Below are 19,505 nucleotides of genomic sequence, written 5' to 3' on the forward strand. Positions count from 1 at the left end.
ACACGGCCTGTAAGTCTGAAGAATTTGATCTACTTCCATGCAGAAGGGCCCCCTCCTCTCTGCATTGACAAAGGATCTTCTTTATCCACAGCTCAGTGTGGTTCCTGGGTCCGCAAGACCAGCATCACTTGGGATCGTGTCAAAATGAACCCCGGTCCAGATATACTGATTCTGAGACTTCAGTGGGTGGACCCAGCGTGCCTTATTTTAATCAGGGTTCCAGGCAATTGTGATGTACACACAAGGTAAAAACCACAGCTCCAAATCCACCAAAACACACATGAAAAAGACATTCGAAATACCATCCAGATCAGTCTAAGATTAGAGGAGAAGCCAGGCCAATGCCCTGGGCTTTCAAATGCCCAGGATCAATGAAACCCACCACTGCTTTCCACGAAGCAGGTCTGCAGGCAAGTAAATGAGCCTGGCACATTTATTTTAAACGTGCAAAATGAATTTTCATATCCGAGGAGTAACACCAGATGTTCTACCTCTGTTTCCTAATTGATTTTCCAGCCTACAGCAATTCGTCTTTAAACTTTCCATTTGGATTCTAACATAGCAAGAAGAGTGTGGTCTGGCAGGCTTATGAAATGCCATGCATTTTAAAACAAGCAGAACTCGGGCTGCCATGCGTCATCTGAGTGGCCGTCTCTCCCCAATATGAAAAACAGGCAGCTCTCGGGACTGGGCAGGAACCTCCCAAAAGGCCCTTTCAGGGGTTGGTCCACTGGTTCTTGGTTGATTGGCTGCAAAACTGAGTCCTGGGCATTCAGCCCAATCCTGAGCAATTCCCCACAGAGCCCTACACTGCCTGGTACTAAGGATTTGCTAGCTATAAAACCCGCAGATAAACATTTTGTTTTTTCCATGGGAAGTTTTGTCCTTAGAAAGAAGGAAAATGGAGGCTGAGGAACTGAAGAAGGTAAGCAGGCCTGAGGGGCCTACTAAGGGGTGAGGCAGTTATTCAAAGAGGAAGCCAGATTGGATGGCCCTTCTGCTCTGTTCTGTGTGGGAAAGCCAGGCAGCTCCCCAGTGAGGGAGTGTTGGCCAATTTAGCCTGGCTGAGCAGGAGTCCTGCTACTGCCAGAGAAGTCAGTGAAAGGTCACTGCCAACCAGGGCAACCAGAATCTGGGAGACAGGGAAAGAGAAGCCCCAAGATTTCATGCAAAATGACCCTAGAGGCCATGGGGAAGGAGGTTGGCAACTAAGTGCCAGAGACCCAGAAAGTGCCAAGGGAACAAAAATACACCCCACACTTAAGGCGTTGGGAGGTTGGCGCTCTGGCTCTCTTCTCTTGAAGCGGCTGGGAGCTGGCAGCTTTGAGCGGTCGGCCTGCAGTATGACTATCATGTCGAAGGCCGCCAGGCTAGTTCTGAGCAGCGCTGCAGGTCTGCTGAATGCCTGCCATCAGAGCACATCAGGAGTCAGCCAGCTGTTCCACCAACCTTTGAGAAACACATGGCCCCAAATGCTAGGATTCTGTCCATGGCATGGCTCATCCAGGAACTTACAATAAAGCATTCTAGGTTCTTCGAGGCTTGTATTCCCATGAGAAGGCCCATGACCGACGAATTGGCTCCTTATTTGGGCTCTCCCCCACTTCTACCCATAAGCTCCAGCCCCCAGAATAACATGGGACAATCTCATGGGAGTACCCTGTAACCCCTTGATGACTAGGGACACCAGTAACCACTTTCTCAATCAACAACCTGGTCCCACATCAGTCATCCAATTTTAAAATGCAAAATTGACACATTTCCAAATATCAACAAATAGGACACAAAGGCCCCCTAAGACTCGGACACCGAAACAAAAGAAACTCAAACCTCTAGCCTCATCTCACTGGATGGAGCACTAGTTAGGGCAAAGGTTTCGGCCCTGGGTAGCTAAGGAAACCACTCATCTTCCTCTGCCACCCAGCCCCACCCCCACCCCCTTCATTCTAATTGACTGCCTTCCCAATGAGGGAAATGGAGTTGGTGGGAAGGACCCCCGCCTTGTGGAATTTCTCCCTTGCCCCCAAATTCCCCAGGATGATCTTTCACACAATTAAACCATAGGAGTCATTTTATAAATGTCATCATCATAGTCTTTTAATATTTTACATAAAAAACTGTGTACACAGCTTATAGAACTTTTATGTAAACATCATAAGCTCACCACTTTGTCATTTGTCAGTTTATTAAAAAAAAAAACGACAATTTAGTAGAAGTACCACTGGGGATAGGGGAGAAAGAATGGAATAGGGGCAAGATTATTCTCTGTATAGAGTTGCAGAGAAAACTTCAGAGTTTAGACTGGTTGGGGGGTGGCGATGTATTAAATAGGTTCCAATACATATTACTGCCCTTTATGAAAATCGTGCATTTGATCTGCACAAATAAAAGTAGTGTTGTTTCTGTCAGGAAAACAAAACAAAAAATAGAGGGACTCCCCCCCAACCCCACTTTTTACGTCTTCATCATGAAAAAAATAAATCTGAAGTAGATGAGGTTACAGTGTACAAGTGTAGTCCCAATGCTTCGGTCTTATGCAAATGACAAGTGCATTAAGTGTCAAACAATGAAACAATTGTGCAAAGAATACTTCTGGGGGGAAAAAAACCATTTTTAGCCTTTAAATAAATCAATTCCGTTTCTTGGACTCAACAATTTTCACTTGTAAGATAGGCACAGAGTTCGCTTATGGCAAGGAAAAAAACACAACACCCTCCCCTCCTCCTGCCCCAGCGGCTGGTAAGAGGTTATCAGGAGACGCAGTGTCGGGAAACCAGGTCCTCAGTCCCAAGTCAGTTCCACAGTCTTCCCCAGGGTTCAGAAAGATGGTCAAGTCCAGTTCATGCTTGGATGTCGGATGGGCGGCCTGGCTCAGGCCAGGCTGGAGTTCTTCTGGCGCCATCACCCCACCCACCACCGCCATTAAATAACACCATCCTACCCCCCTAAAATAAAATTATATCTATATTTATATAACCACCCGCCCACCCCCACCCAGCCCTCCCCTCCCACAGTCCCCGGGGTCTATGTTACAGACAAGGGATGGCAGGCGCTCGCTGACTCTGGGGGAACATCTGATGGGGCGCGGCCGACCCCGGGCGGCGGTGGGCCCGGCTCCGAGGACCAGAGGCGGGGGTGGGGACAAACATGGGGCGAAGAGGGTGGTACACACACACAAAGTCACACGCACACACACACTCTGCCGCCTAGCTCTTCAGAAAAGGATGCTCGGGGGGCCCTTGGCACTCAACGGGGCGCCGGGGCCTGTGCAACGCAGCCGGACGCACACGGACACTGGGAAGGGGGCGCCCGGTCCCTTCTTCGCCCTTTGCCGGCCGCCAGAGCCACAGCCGCCCGTGGACGGCGGCCGGTCCGAACGGCAGACGCCATGCAGTCCGGGGGGGGGGGTCGTTCGGGGACGCGGGTCTCCCGGTTCTCCGGACTCGTGGGGGGCGGGGCCAGGAGGGGGAGCCGCGGCGCTGGTGGGGCCAAGGCGGGGGGCCGGGCGCGGCCCTCATAGCACCTTGCAGCAGTTGATGCAGCCGGTCTGGGAGCCGTAGCGCTTCTGCAGCGCGGCGCGCGTGGCCGTCTCGAAGACCTCGCGCACGCCCTCCTTGGTCTTGGCCGAACACTCGAGGTAGTCGTAGGCTTGGATGCGCACGGCCATGGCGCGGCCGTCATCCGTGCGCACGGGTTCCTGCTTCATGCGCGCCAGCTCGGTGCGGACGTGCTCGTCGCTGCGGAGGTCTTTCTTGTTGGCCACCAGGATGATGGGCACGTTGGGGCAGAAGTGCTTCACCTCGGGCACCCACTTCTCGGGGATGTTCTCCAGCGAGTCCGGGCTGTCCACCGAGAAGCACATGAGGATCACGTCGGTGTCCGGGTAGGAGAGTGGCCGCAGGCGGTCGTAGTCCTCCTGGCCCGCCGTGTCCCACAGGGCCAGTTCCACCTGCTTGCCGTCCACCTCGATGTCGGCCACATAGTTCTCGAAGACCGTGGGCACGTACACCTCGGGGAACTCGTCCTTACTGAACACGATCAGCAGGCACGTCTTGCCGCACGCGCCGTCGCCCACCACCACGAGCTTCTTGCGGATGGCCGCCATGAGCGGGCCGGGCCCGGGCAGCAGGAAGGGGCCCGCGAACGGCTCGCTGCCGTCCCGCTCGCCGCTCACCTCGGGCTCGCGCTGGGGACGAGGGTCGCTAGGTGCACTCACGCCCCGCGGTGGCGCTTTCTCTCGGGGCGCTCCGGCTGCCGCGGCGGGGGCGCGGGGGCATAGGGCGCACGGGGCGTCCCAAGAGCTGCTCCCGGCCGGCGACCGCTCTGCTCGCCCCGGACGTGAGGTCGGCGCCTTTGTGCGGAATCGGCTGCTCGAGCGGCGCCCTCGGCCCGGCTCCCCGTTCGGTTCGGCTCGTCTCCCTAGGCCTCGCCAGAGGTACGGAACGCCGCCCCGCAACAACACACCAGACTGCGGTGGAAGATGCAGGCTGCGGCCCTAGCGCCTGCTATTTAAAGAGTTTGGCCACTTTCTTAATATAGCCGCCCAATGGGAAGCGAGCAGGCTGAGCTCATCGCTGCGGATCTCGGCTCTGATTGGCTGTCAGCTGCAGCCCAGAGGCGGGTCCGGGCGGGCTTGATTGACGGTCTGGGCCGCGGGGCTGGGAGAGGCGGCGACTAGGGAGTCTGCGCGACGGCTGAGGCCGCGGGCTCAGGCGGGACCGTGGCGGGACCCTGGCGGGACTCGGGTTCCCTCCTCCCCCTCCCTTTGGGCGCTGTAGCGGGGTCCCCGAAGCTGGCTGCTAGCATCCCGTGGTTCTGGGCTAGGGATTCGGTGAGATAGCACTTTTATGGGGGTGGGGGCTTAGGGTGGGGTTGGGGGGGGGCGAGTTGGTAGCTTCCGCCTTCTCAGAATTGCTCCGCTTGCAATTCCTTACAAACTCCGGCGGCTTGTTGGACCTGTGGGCGAGGCCGACTCCGTTAGCGTGCTTTTGTTTTTAAATGCACGTACACACACACTTTTATTGCCAAGTAAAAAGGTTTATTCTTTTCTTCTTAGAGACCGCCCCCATCTGGTTTTTCTTCCCCGTTCTCCTACAACGTGCTAGTGGAAAGCCTCAGGTTGGGATGCGAATTGAGACGCCAATTGCAAGCCTAGGCCGGCTCCCTTGGCGCCTCCAAACCCAGCCGCTTGGCTCACTTCTGGACCTTCGGTGAAGATTTGGGGCGGGGGGGGGGGGGGGGAGCTGAATGGGCCAAGAGCTTGACCTTCGTTTTGAGGAAGTTACCAGGCAAGGAAAAGGCAGCCTGAGCCCCTGGTTTGCATGGTGAACTCAGAATGCAGAAGACTGTCGGCTTTAGGTAAAAACCTCACTGGGCCATCCAGCCGTGGTCCCCCCCCCCCAGACCCCCCTCCTTCTTGGGCAGACCACAGACGGGGCTGAGGTCCCGGAAGGGAGGAGAGCCTTGCGGCCACAGTTAACAGGGCCTCCTGGGAAGGCGTTAGACCCCTCACCTCCAGATCCACCAACCCAAATCCAAACCCGGCTGCTGTGCAGCCCGCAAAGCAGAGCCGAACGGCTTGGTGAGCTCTCTCACTTTCTGACGGGTTCGTGGGTTCAGTCCCCTACACGTGGGTGAGCAGCCTAACTTTTCTCACCGCGCCACCAGGAGCTTCCTGTGTGGCGTCTCCCGATTCTGCAGGAGAGGACACCTGGGATTCACCGAGAATGCTGAGCTCAGCCCACTGATTTCAGTGGACCGATGAGGCTGGGAAGTCAGGAGGAAGAGGCAGAGAGGGCCTCCCAGGAAGGAAGAAAACTTAAGCAAAAGCAATCTGGTGGGAAAGAATGGGACACATTCTAGAACAGTGACTAGCTTCGCGTGGGTGGACGTGATGGGGAGAGAAGGTAGAGAGAGCCTGGAGGTGGGCCTGCACCCGGGAGGGCTGGAGAACCAACTGACTGACCTTAGCTGTAGCCGCTGTTGAGACAGTGAGTTACGGGGATCTTTAGCAAGGGAGAGACAACCATGTCATGATGAGCCTCTTACCTAATCCTCTGTTTTCTTCGCGATGCTGCTGGGCTGTTGGGAGGCCAGGAGTTTGTCTTATTTTTCTTAGCCTATTAAAACCTAAAACAATGCCAGCTGCTTGGCTAGAATCTGTGAATTAACCAAAATGCTCAGGAATTCAAGTGCAACCTTGCAAGTGAAGGGGAGGGGGTTCTTAAGAAAAAGAAAAACCTACATGCCATGAATGAGTCGATGCCTACTCATAGCGACCCTGTAGGACAGAGGAGAACTGCCACTGAGTCTCAGAGACTATCACAGTTCACAGGAATAGAAAGCCCCATCTTTCTCAGAAAGGCTGGTGGTTTCGAACTCATATCTCAACTCCGTTAACTCCTATTAGTCAATTCTAGTTTAGAGAACCATCACCCAGCCAAACCCATACATCTAGCTGTGATTGAGTCCGAATGATTTTACATCCATGGGTCCCAGCAACTTCTATCACAGCAGTGTTTTTTGGGGGTGGACACTTTGGGGACAGCTCTGTGGAGCGTGACTATTTCAAAAACGTCACCACTCCCAGGATAGACTTTTCCAACGTAGGTGATGTGCAGAACAATCTCCTCCCATTCCAAGACAATTTCAGTGACAGGTATTACCATGATGAATTCTATTAATATATAGATTCATTGTATGATAGCAAACATGCCCACAGCAGTGAGAGAGGGAAGTTATCCTTCCGCCAAAAGAGGATGCCAATTTTTCTCCAATCTGCTATTTAATGTTTTGGTTTTGCCTTTTGCCCAGTGCTTCCTGTGTAGCTCTGTAATTCAATCCTCGCCCCTCAAAGGCCAGCCCAGACATTCAAATTTTCACTAGATTTTAGCGCCACCTTGTGGTAAACTTTATAGGGCTTTTTTTTCTTTTACAATTTTAAGAAAACTTTTAGTTAAAGGGCTTGCATTTTATTCGATTTCTTATTTTTAAATATTTGTCTAAATGTCAAACTCTGAAGAAAAGTTTACAATTATCCTCTTTAGAAATATTTTATATACATATTTTTGTAACACTTTGTATGTATAACTTTTTCCAGACACTTAAAAAAATAACTAATTATAACTTCTAAAAGAGATTAACAGAAGGATGAAAGTTACGTAACCTTATCAGTCTACATTACACTTGATTTCTTTAGTGTTCAGTACATTCAGAACAACTTTTAACCACAAAAATTGCGTGCTTGTTCCAAGTGAATGAGTACAACACAATTTTCAGAGAAAAAGCTCTACATTCTACTTTGGGGAGTATTAACTAGAGTCTTACGAGCTTGTCAGTGGTCATCTAGGGTGCAACTATTGGTCTCTCCTCATCTGGCGCTGAGAAGAGTGAGGGAAATCAGAGTCCTTCACAGCCCTGAAGCCAGATGAACTAGATGGTGCCCACCTTTCTACCAACCGCTCTGAAAGGGATCACAGTGGAAGAGCCTGGAAAAGGGGGTGAAGTGGGGCAGGGTAATATGCAACAACATTTACAATCTTAGAAAATCCAGGCAGTCTAGTTGGATAGAGACAGGTGGAACTCCTGAAACGATGGCCCTGGTCTCCCCTCAACCCTAGAACTGAGCCCCCATGTGGCTTGATTTTCAGACGAGAGTTTCTGCAAAGGGACCAGTATCACTCGGGAGATAGGGCTTCTTTAAAACCATCCACTATTTTGAGACCCAAAGGGCAATATTTGCCCAGGAACAAAGTTCAGAAGTCAGGAAAGAGCAGGAATAAAGGATGAATGGAAATAGGCTGCACAGGGCGAAAGTGGAATGAGTGCTGCTACAGTGAAGCTCGTGGTTGCAGCCCCAGTGCCCGTCCATCTTGTCCAGGGCCGTCCTCTTCTGCACGGCCCCTCTGCTTTACCGAGCGTGATGTCCTTCCCCAGGGACCGGTCTCTCTTGATAACCCGCCCAAAGTGTATGAGACGACGTCTCGCCATGCTGGCCTCTAAGAAGCAGTGTGGCTGTACTTCTTCCAAGATAGATTTGTTTGTTCTTTTCAGCAATCACCCAATTAACAGTAAAATATTTGTTTAAAAGTCACTTGCTGTCACTACCGCCACCCCCAGTTAAGAAAGCAATTACAGGTAGTCCCCAACTTACAATGAAGTTCCAGTCCAACAACTAGGTTCTAAGGTGGTTCTGGCATAAGTTAACTACTTTTAACTTTTTTCCCTTTTTATTGCCATTTATTAACACGATCTTTATAAATCTGGTCTTCACTTGTCTTTGGGGTTGGTCACATTATCTATAAGCTTGCAGATAGCTTTTAATGCATATATACATTTTTTAAGTACAAACCATAAGAACCTACCTTGTTAATAAACAGTTGCAGAACATTGGCGTGGTTGTCTCTTGTGGCAATATCTCCACTAATGGAAGTTTCTGGATCATCTGGATTATCCCTGGGCATGCGGATGGTGCTTCTAGTCAGAAAATCAGTGAGTATTGCCCTCTATGTGGGCCTGTTCTTTTTTTCTTTGACTATTTTGTGGTAATATCCCACAACTTCCTGGATCTGCCTCAATGGTAGGAAAGCAATCTGATGATTGGGTCCATATATTGAACCCCTTAATCTAGTTTAGAAAGACATTCAACTAATTTAAAAACAAAATTACTCTCTCTTCCCTCTTCCTCATTATTTCATTCGTGTTCACCCTTTTTTCCCCCTCTAAAATCTACTAAGCCCTGATCTTTAATTACCCTTCTTTTTCTAAGCCGTCAACTCCCCCTTCCTTTGGATCTATGAGCAGTTCCACACCAGCGATACCAAGTTCTAAATTCAAGGTTCTTTCCATGTGGACAATTTCTCCTCCCGTCTCTTCCATCATAAGATCCTGATCAAATGCTTGAAGGGGATTCATATCCTTCAGGCTTTTCCCCCATGTTCCCTGCATATATTTTCCTGTCACCTCCTCTCAGGAAGATGTTATGTTCCGGGTATATTGAAGAATGTTATAATTCTTCCAGAATCATGTAAATCCATCTGCATCCTGTAAATCATGTGCCTCCATCTGTTAAAGCTATTGCGTGAACAAACATAGTTCTTAAATGTGTGGGGCTTTTTTAGGGGAGGGGGCTGTTTATAGGAAGAGAGACAGAAGCTAAAGTAGGGTTCTTTGTAACTCAAACATGTCATAAGTCAGGGATGACCTGTTGGATATTCAGTGCTATTTAGAAGTAATAATAATTCATTTGCCGTTAAACACTTACTGGGAACCAGCAAAACCATCCCTGACAGTTCATTTGATTTTTAAACTCTTCCAAATTGCCAACCTTCCAACTGTATACAATTAACTTTTAAAATGGGATGATGGGTAAGCTAGAACCGGCCATACTGTTTCATGTAGAAAAGCGTAGGCAGCTGTCCCAGAGTTATGTAACTGGTGTCCTTTGTTTCGATTTAGTGGGCTCCTAGCCATGGAAACTCCATGTGCAATGGAACAAACAGAACAAAATGTTACCTAGCTCAGTGCCCTCTTCATGATCCGTAATGTGGCAGAGTTCGTTGTTGTGGCCCCTATCGATTTTGAGTGCCTTCCAAGGGAACGGGCTCATCTTCTGGTGCCGTATGAGACAAGACTCTGTTGTGATCCACGGGGTTTTCAGTTTGGCTAATTTTTAGAAGTAGATCACCAGGCCTTTCTTCCTAGTCTCTCTCAGTCTACTGACACTTGCATGGGATCCTGCTGATATTGAAATACATACCAGTGGCATACCTTCCAGCATCAAAGAGCAGACAAGGTACCATAGTACCACCAACTGACAGTGAGGGGGTTACACGGCTAGGAGCTTTCACACGGCTTTCTGGAGACTGCAGCTACGAGCAACTGTTTTCTCCAGCCCGCATGTTTTGTGCCAATATGACCCAGGGAAGACTGGGCTCACAGATAACTCGCATTGAATCTTGGGAATATGTACATTGAGGTATGATCAGACCAATGGGAGAAGGCAGGGGACAGTGGGGCACCTCCTGATCTCTAAAGTGTTGCTGTCCATCAGTCGCCAGTAACCATGTGGGGCTAGTGAGCACTGGAAATGCGGTTGTTAACTACTATCACATCAGTTTGGAGTGGTGGCAACCTGGTGTTACAGAGGAGAATGGCCTCGTAGAGTTTGCTTGACTGGAATCTTTATGGAAGGAGATTACCGGGTCTTTCTCCAGCAGAGAGGGTTCTGGGAGAGTTCTGTCCATCTTTCATTGAGCACTTGATGTAGTGGTTCAGTGCTAACTAAAAGGTCCATCAGTGTGAACCTACCAGGACCACTGTGAAAGAAAAGACCCAGTGGTCCGGGCTCATAAAGATGACAGCCTACAAAGCCGAGGGGGACAGTTGTACCCTGCCCTGTAAGATAGCTGATTTGGAATGGACTCAATGGCATAAAGCAGCCTTTTAATTCATGTCAATTTAAAAATGGATGCTTGGTGGAAACATCTACGTAGATTTGAAATAACTTGAGTATGTGAATATACCTTTTCCACTGGAAATTTTATGCAATCTAAATACAGACAAGTGTTTTTTATTATTATTTGCCACCGGATTTAAGATGTGCTGTAATGATAAATAAACCCAGGACCTTGAAGACTTAGTATTAAAAACAAAAAAATAGATAAACTACCTCGTTAAAACTTTGTATGTTAATCTTAAGCAAAAACAAAAATATATTGAGTGTGTTTTTAACTTCATATGTAATATTTTAGATCTATTATCCAAGTTGATGTCACAATTTTCCTTTTTGTGTTTTTCAAATGTGAAAAGAGGAAAATATCAAATGACACCTTGGTTCACATGGCATTTCTATTGGACGACACTGCTCTAAAATGCCTAAAAGTGCAGCTGGGTTCCTCCCAAACTTCTCCTCTCTGGGAGCCACCTGTTTAGGTGAGCCTCTGGGATTTGTTACTCTTCCAGCTGGTAGGATTCCCTTGTTTTTTTCCTAAATTCCCGCTGGGATTAAGAGAGGCTGGGCACTCAGAGGAACACTAAGGCCTTAGGCAAGTTGGGGCTTCCCACCCTCTCACTTTCAGTCACTGCTTTCCCAGCCCTAAACCAAAACCTCCTGCCATGGATTCTAACTGCCCCTGTGGGTTTCTGAGATAAACTCTTTAAGAGAGGAGAAATCTTTGTCTTTCTCCCACAGAGCAACTGGTGGTCCCCTGGGGACAACAGCCCAACACATAACCAACCAAACCCCATAGGGCAGGGTCGAACTGCCCCCTGTGGGTTTCCAAGAGTATAACTCTTTATGGGAGTAGAAAGCCCCGTCTTTGTCTCTCAGAGCTCATGGTGGTTTAGAACTGCCGACCTTGTGGATCGCAGCCACTATACCACCTGGACTCCTACTAGGCCAATGGGCATTCCCAATCCTTTTCATCTCTTCCCAGAAGTAGCAGCACACCCCCCCCCTCACCTCCCCACCTCCCATTCTCAACACTAGGTGGCGTGCTCCCAACCTGCAAAAGTGGTTGGGGCCTCTTTTGCAATCCTGACTTCCTCTCCTTTCCAAATACATAAATGAAAATCTACTCCTTGTCCAATTTTGGTAGAAAAAAAATCGTAGTTGTTTGCAGTAATTTCGTGCATAGCCTCAATCAATCCTCCTGGTTCTGTGGGAATAAACATGATAAATCAGGTCGAGGGTCGACATGAGACACCCCCTACAGCCATGTACACACACACACACACACACACTCCACGACAGTACATGATACGCAGACACACAAATGAAGAACCGAGAAGGCTGCAGACCAGAGGTAGCATTTGAGCAGGGCCTTGAATAATGAAGTAGGGCGTCTCTAAGTATATTTAATGCACCTTGTGAAATACTTACTGGGTGGGTGGTACGGGGAGAATGGTTCCAACCAGAGACACATGATAGGAAGGGAGAATCACTGAACACCGAAAGGGAAGATATTCTTCCTTGTACACATGACGACGGGGGTGAGAGCTTTGCCTCGCCCTGAGTACGAAGAAGGAAGACAGCCCAAGAACTCACTGTCATGGCAGTGCTGCTGTTACAAAAGCTACCCCTGCAGACGAGGGCTGGCTCCGTGGCAAAGGTTGAGCTGGCACGGGCAGTTAGCAAGTTAGCCAGAGCCACGAGAGAGTGGTGTGTGGATGCAGTGAGCACAGGGACTGGGCTGGGAGGTGGAAGCCATGCATTTTAGGCTGGCCGTGGGCAAATCATTCTCTCTCAGTCTCAGTTTCCCCATTTGGAACACGAGAAGGAGAACTCAGGGGCTGGCAGCTTCGATGTCCACTGGGGTCCTGACCATCACTGTGGGCAAGACGGCCATGAAGGAGAAGTAGGGACTCGGAGGGGCTGGAGAGCCTTTCAGGACTAAGCGTTCTAGTTTAGAATTAAAAACGAAAACCGCTGGCTGTCCAACAACAGACGCAGGCAGAGCAGCCTGGGTTTGGCCAGTAAAACCAGTCTGTGGCCTCCGGACCAGAGGAGTTTCATTCTAACAGGATCAAGAGGAGCTAAAAAATGGTATGATTGCCAATCCTGTTATGAAAAGGGGGGGGGGGGAGGGCGGGTTTTATAAAGCTGTGAATCCTAGTTAATCTATGTTTTTATTATTCAATACTTGCCTTGATTGCAATTGTTTATACTGGGGTCCAGTGAATGACATATCCCCCAGGGTGGAAGGAACCCCGAGGCGTGCGGCCCTAAAGAAGAGGAAGTCACCCTCACAGCGGAGGGGGGCTGAGCACTTCACGGCTGGGGACTGGTTCCCCTGTGCCCATCCAGAAAGGAAAAACACATGATTTTTTCTTCCCTCTTTTTTTTTTTTTCCTTTCAGTCCGGAAAGCAAACGATCGAATCAACATTTAAACAGGATGATTCACTTCTGTGTTCTCTTGGGATGTCAGAACTTTGCAAGAGGAGGAGTGGCCTGCACTGTGGATTTCCACACACTCTGACCTGTGACCCAAGCAGGCGGGTTCTGGGGCTATTTTTAACGCCAGCTGGGGCCTCTATAAGGAACCCGGGGACCGAGCACACAGGGAGGAAGAGGCTGCGGGGCAGACAAAGCGAGACATCCAGAAGCACTGGGGTTCTCGAGCGTCCCCTCTCCCTGGCACAAACCCAAATTCTAGATGTGCTGTGGGAAAACGTGTTGAGCCATGCTTATCAGTGATTGGTGGGAATCCTCCACCAGTCTACGTTCCCAGACGCCGGCCAAAGGCCAACATTGTAAGCACAAGCAGTCAGGCGTCGTAGGGTGACTCTTTTCTGGGCAGAAGGCAAGGAGTTTAAGCTGAGGGCAACAGAGAGCCATTGGGTTTTTTAAAAAGGGAAATATGTTGCTCTGTTGGTTTGAAGGCAATGGGGGTGTGGTTGTAGTGCCACACCTCCTTTTTGAAGGCCGCACTGGCCTCATTGTGCCAAACAAACACAGCCATCCAGCTTTGCCAACTCACCGCGACCCTATAGGATGGGGAGAACCGCTTCGTGAGTTTCTGAAACTAACAGTTTACGGGCGTAGAAAGCCCCATCTTTCTCCCATAAGGAGCGACCAGCGGTTTCAAACTGCTGAATTTGGGGGTCAAAGAAAGCCCAACTAACTTGTAACCACTACGTCAACATGGCTAGGAAGGGCAACGTGGGGGAGGCAGAGGAGCAGGCTGCAGCGTGGGAACCTGTCTGTGCATCCACGCTGGAACCAAGACGACAGCGAAGAGGGGGTAGATTTAAGGAAAAGCAGCCCTCGGCGACATACTGCCCTCCTTTCCAGGCTGTCACCCCACTGTCACATTCAGCAAGACCCACGCTGCCATGGCGGCCCTGTGCGCTGTCTCTAGCCCCTGAGAAGATGGGGGGGGGGGGAGAGAAAGAGAGAGAGAGAGTTGCTGCCACCTCGTATCTCCCTGCTCCCCTCCTGGTTTAATAACGGTTCTGCCAGCGACAGTGGAGGAGGACAAAGGTTGTAGCCAGCTGCGGGCCGGGCGGGCCGGGGAGGACTGGACTGGTGTGCATTTCAGAAATAGAAACCGTGGTCTGGAACCCTGACTCTCTTCCTGAGCGTGCTGTTTGTGTGGTCTCTTCTCTCTCCTCTGAGCCTGCGTAGGGCTCCCTGCTCCCAAACACACGCTCCTCCAGCCACGTCCGCAGGGTTCCCTGGGCTCCTGGGTGTGTGCTGCTCCATGTTGGCACATGGACCAGCAGCGTTCGTGTTTCTGGGAAGCTTGTTAGAATCGGAAACTCTCGGGCCAGACCTACAGAATCAGAATCTGGATTTTAACAAGACCTCCAGGTGACTCCTGTGAACGCCGAAAGTTTGAGAAGCCCCTGGCCTAAGCTTTCCTCCTACCTGGCCATCAGAGGTGGTGTGGGTATGGTTGTTAGTGTGTGCTGGGATGCTGTGCTGTGGCCCTATCTTGCCCCTGTCGTAGGCCTCAGTTTCTCTTCTTGAAATTGGGGAAATGAAGAGTGCCTCTGTGTTAGTCTGGGTGCTTTAGAGAAACAAATCCACAGAAACTCATGTATAAGAGAGAGCTTTATCTAAAGGCTAAGTACACATCGTGAAAACATCCAAACCCAGTGCTGCCCAAGCCCACAAGTCCAACATTAACCCATATGTCCAACACCAATCCACAAAGTCCTCCTCCATCTCACAAAACAGAGGCAATGATGCCGACTGCAGGAGGAAAGCCAAATCAGTGAACATGTAAGCATCTCAGCGCTGGCAGGGGTCTCCACACGGGTTCTCCAGCACCCAGGGCTGCATCAGGGTAGGTCCACATGGCTCCTCTTCAGGGATGTTTCACAGGAAGTGACCTTTGCCAGCTGAAGCAGGGAACTGGCTAAGGCAGCTGCACCCTGGTCCGACCATCAGAAAGCAAGAGACCCAAGAACTAGAAAGGCGAGGCTCACTGAGCCATTTATCCCTCTGCCTTTCATTTAACCCCACATGTGTTTATCAGCCAGGTTGGCACAATAAACTAACTACCTCAGGTTAAATGAATTCTGGCATGTGCAATGCTCAGCCCAATGCCTGGCCCCTAGCAAGCACCCAATAACTATTCATTACTATCAAGGTTAGTGAAAGGTTACCCCCACTCTGGTTAACACATAGCCACCAATTCCCACACTGACTACTCTCAGACAACTGTCCCCCCCCATGTCTTATTGTGTATTGTGATGCAGTAAGGTTACTTCAAATGACTCTTCTATCCATGTCTCTGTAACCCTCCCCCAAGTAACAGAGTGGGACTATGCCTGTGTGCATGTGAAAGTTGGACATTGAATAAGGAGGACCAAAGAAGAGTGGATGCATTTGAGTTATGGAGCCAGTGAGAGTCTCACGGACTCCCAAAAGAACACACAAATCTGTCTGGGAAGAAAATGGCCTGTGGTAGTTACATAATCGGTTGTCAACTGGAGAGGATTAAGAGTGAAGGGGTGGAGTTTAGCCTGTCGATCAGGTCGCAGCTTGATGACCTCATTTAGAGGCGCTAAGGAGCTAAATAGCTCACTGGAGGCAGGATGCAGGCTCACTCCCTGGGAGACATTGCAGCTGACAAAACACATGGAGCTAGGTTTGTTAGACAGGGTTCTCTAGAGAGATAAAACCAGATTGGTGATAATTTTATATATATTTATAAAGATAGATAACACAAGAAATGAACTGTTAAATTATATACAGATAGATAGATAGATAATACAAGAAATGAACAGTTAAATTATAAAGCAGTACAAATGGCTCAGTGAAACTCACTCCCGTGAGAGAGTTGTGAGGCACTGGCAGTCCTTCAAGTCTTGAGAGCCGCCAGGGAGTCCTCTGTAGAGAGAGCTAGGCTATCCCAGCACAGGCAGCAAACAGCAAGGCAGTCACCAACTGTCAGATAGGTCACCGTCAGTCCCCAGCTCAAGAGATGTAAATTTCAATCTTGTGGTCTTAAAGGGCCTCAACGTACAGCGACACAGTCCACAGGTGAGGCGTCCCACAGGTAGTGTGGCCTGTAAATTGAGGCACAGATCAAGCAAGGCAGCCGCACACTGGTCCAATGATCAAAGAGCAAGAGATAAGAAAGGCGAGGCTCACCGAGTCATTTATCTCTCTGCCCTTCAATTAATCCCACTAGTGTTTATCGGCCAGGCTGGCACAATAAACTATCTCAGTAGGCTACTGCCCTGAGGTGGAGGAGCCACGTGGAGACCTCTGCCAGTGCGGAGGTGCTTACACGCCACTGAATCCATAAGACTTCCACCCACTGGCCTGTGATCTTCCTGCATTTGGCATCATTGCATGTGTTTCCTGAGTCTGAAGAGGACTTTATAGACTGGTATCAGACATATGGGCTGATATCAGACTTATAGACTTGATCGGGAGTGGAATGGTATGTTTTCTTAATGTGCAATTACTCTTTAGCTAAAGCTCTTTCCTATACACATGAGTGTCTGTGAATTTGTTTCTCCTAATCTACCCAGAGTAACACACGGCCAGAATGCTCCTTAGAGGCAAGGATGGAGAGACTTCACCCTTGTGTACTTTGGACAAGTTGTCAAGTGAGACCAGTCCCTGGAGAAAGACATCATGCTTGGTAAAGTAGAGGGGCAGCAAAAAAGAACAAGGCCCTCAGTGAGAGGGAGTGACACCGTGGTTGCAACTGTGGGCAATGGTGAAGCTGGTGCCGGACCAGGCAGGGCTTCACTCTATTGGACACAGGGACGCCATGAGTCAGGACCCACTAGACAGCGCCTAACAACAACAACAACATGCCAACACGTCTCATTAGTGAGACACTGATAGAGGGGACTGGTCAGTTGGGTTGTCCCTCCCCTGGCTGGAAGAGAGCTGTCCTAGAAGCAGGAGCAGACACGACTCCTGGGACTATTGAGGAGGAAACGGCATCTTCGGAGCAGGTGGGAAATCCCTGCTGGAAGCATCAGGAGTGGTAAAGACCGGGTCACTCCAAGAACAGAGGCTGAGGCCAGGAGGTAGTGTGACAGAGCGGAGGGACGGTGCTGAGGACTGGGAGGCAGAGCAGCAGGTGGGCTTCCTGGATCATGGAGGCAGAGGCCACGGCACCCTGTGGCTGAGAGGCTGAGGGCCAGAGAGAGAGACTTGGCTGCTGCCTGAGGAGAGCCACTGCTGTGGACCAAAGACAACCTCCTTAATGTCTTCAGATCCTAGCTTGTGATAACCTGCCAAGGTCCCTCCTCACTCGCTGTCACCTGATAGGACAGGGGAGAGCTTCCCCACCGTGAGTTCCCGAGACTGGCTCTTTATGGGAGTCACATGCCCTGTCTTTGACCTGCATGGTTTCAAACGGCTGACCTTGCAGTTAGCAAGGTGCCCAACACCTAGCCCCTCTGCCACCGGGCTCCTCATGTCCTCAAGAACCCCCTGGAATTGTCAGTGTTGCCAACTGTGCATGCTGGGTGTCCTTTGCATTGGATTATGGAACCCAGCAGAAAAGGAATGGTGGCGGGGGCGGTTCTGACCTCTGCCTCGGGACACAGGCCTTGGGCTGCTGTGAAAATGACTTAGCCTTGGCCCTGGGTAGCCAAAGGAGGTCAGATGCAGCCCTGGCAATGACTTTGCAGTCATCTAGTGTTGCTTCCATAGAGGCACCACACGCTGGTGACTATAAGAAACAGAATTTCATGTTCTCACTGTTCAGGAGGTTGGAAGTTCAAATCAGAGTGTTTGCTCGAGAGGAAGGCTTTCTTTCCCTCTGTTGGCTCTGGAGGACCATGCCTGTCTCTTCAGCTTCTGCCTTCTGGCCCCTTAGAACTCACCACATCTCCCCACGGCTGGACTCTGCGTGCTTATAGTACTCCATTGTATGTATGTATGCACCACGGTTGTTTTTTCTGGGAAACAAAGCACAATTTATTATTCATTCTTGCCTTAATTCATTTTTTCAGTGAATAATGATTTTGTCCCTGCCATGTACTAGGATCTGCTCCTGATGCTAGTAAGCATGAATAGCCCATCGAGTTCATGATGGTTCGTAGTGACACTATAGGACAGAGTAGAACTACCCAGATGGTTTCCAAGGCTGCACATCATGACTGAAGCAGACTGCTACCCCTTCCTCCCGTGGAGCAGCTGGAGGGTTCAAACCACCAACCTTTCAGTTTGCAGCCAGACACAGGCACCACGGTTTTTTAAACCACTGTCTGTTGATGGAAATGTGGGTGGTTTCACCTCCTTGCAATTGTGAGCTGCACTGTGATGAACACTGGAGCACAGATGTTTGGTTGGTTTCTTGTCTTTTCTGGGTATATGCCCCGTGGGAGGATTGCTGGATCATATGGTAGCTCAATTTCCATCTGTTTTAGATAGCACCAAATCTATTTCCATAGTGGCTGTATATACCTACAGGTCCACCAGAAGTGGATGAGAGTTCCTATCTCACCACAGGCCCTCCAGCACTTGTTGCTTTCTGATTTTTTTTAATTGGGCTGTCTTTGAGGGTGTTAGGTGATATCTTATAGTTGTTTTAATTAGCATTTCTCTTATGGCTAGGGATCTGGAACACTTTCTCATTTGTGTATTGGCCATTTGGATTTCTGCCCTTGTGAAACTTCTGTTCAGGTCCTTTGCCCACCTCCTCAGTGGACAATTGGTTTTTTTCTTGTTGTGTTAGCAGAGTATGATGGATTTTAGTAATAAGGCCTTTGTCTGCTTTGTCATTGCTAAAGATGTTTTTCCCAGTCTGTGATAACTCTCTTGGCTAATTCTTTCGATGTACACAAGTGCTTTATCTTTAGTATATCCCACTTGTCAATTTGTGCCTCCTCTGTGTTTGTGTCCTTCCCTATTTCCGATAGCCTATGTATTCCTGAGTCAAAGTTCTCAGATTTGTCTCAATTCCCTCATTGATGGTCCTAATAATTTTGGGTTTTACCTCTAGGTCTGTGATCCACCTAGAGTTTATGCTTGTGCATGGAGTAAGGTAAGGGTCTTGCTTCATTTTTCTGCAGGTAGATATCCATTTTTTCTAGCACCATTGATTGAAAAGGGCATCTGCTTCCCATTTGATATTTTTTGGGTCCTTGTTGAAGATCAATTGTCTGTATGCTTATGATTTTATTTCTGGGTTTTCAATCCTTTCGCACTGGTCTAAGTATCTGTCATTATACCAGTACCACACTGTTTTGACACTGTGCTGAAGTCGGGTAAAGCAAGCCCTCCAACTTTGTCCTTTTTCTTGAGTTTTCTGCTAATTCTGGGTTTCTTCCCTCTCCATATGAAGTTGGTAATCAATTTTCCAATTCTTGGAAGAAAGATGATGGTATTTGGATCAGGATAGCATTGAACTTATATCGTGCCTTGGGTAGAACTGACATTTTTACTATATTGAGTCTTCCGATCCATGAGCATGGGATATCCTTCCATTTGTTGAGGTCTCTCTTGGTTTCTTTAATAGTGTTCTGTAGTTTTCTTCATACAGATCTTTTGTTTTGTTTTGGAGGCTTTTTTTAGGTATATCCA

At 49.3% G+C, this 19,505-nt stretch overlaps 2 protein-coding genes across 2 annotated transcripts in view; one reads left to right on the top strand and one right to left on the bottom strand.

Moving 5' to 3' along the window:
- Nucleotides 1-2,167: 2,167 nt before the first annotated feature.
- RHOB (ras homolog family member B) lies at nucleotides 2,168-4,474 on the bottom strand. Its single transcript, XM_075557065.1, has one exon. The coding sequence runs from the start codon at nucleotides 4,103-4,105 to the stop codon at nucleotides 3,515-3,517; it is 591 nt and encodes a 196-aa protein (XP_075413180.1). The 5' UTR covers nucleotides 4,106-4,474; the 3' UTR covers nucleotides 2,168-3,514.
- Nucleotides 4,475-5,240: 766 nt separating this feature from the next.
- The window catches only part of PUM2 (pumilio RNA binding family member 2), a 198,401-nt gene continuing 184,136 nt past the window's right edge, over nucleotides 5,241-19,505 (top strand). The window contains exons 1-2 of the mRNA XM_075557066.1: nucleotides 5,241-5,358; nucleotides 8,379-8,490. The gene's annotated coding sequence lies outside the window, so the exon portion shown is untranslated. The remainder of the gene's footprint in view (nucleotides 5,359-8,378; nucleotides 8,491-19,505) is intronic.

The sequence above is a fragment of the Tenrec ecaudatus genome, chromosome 8, assembly GCF_050624435.1.
Source record: "Tenrec ecaudatus isolate mTenEca1 chromosome 8, mTenEca1.hap1, whole genome shotgun sequence".
NCBI classification, from domain to species: Eukaryota; Metazoa; Chordata; class Mammalia; order Afrosoricida; family Tenrecidae; genus Tenrec; species Tenrec ecaudatus.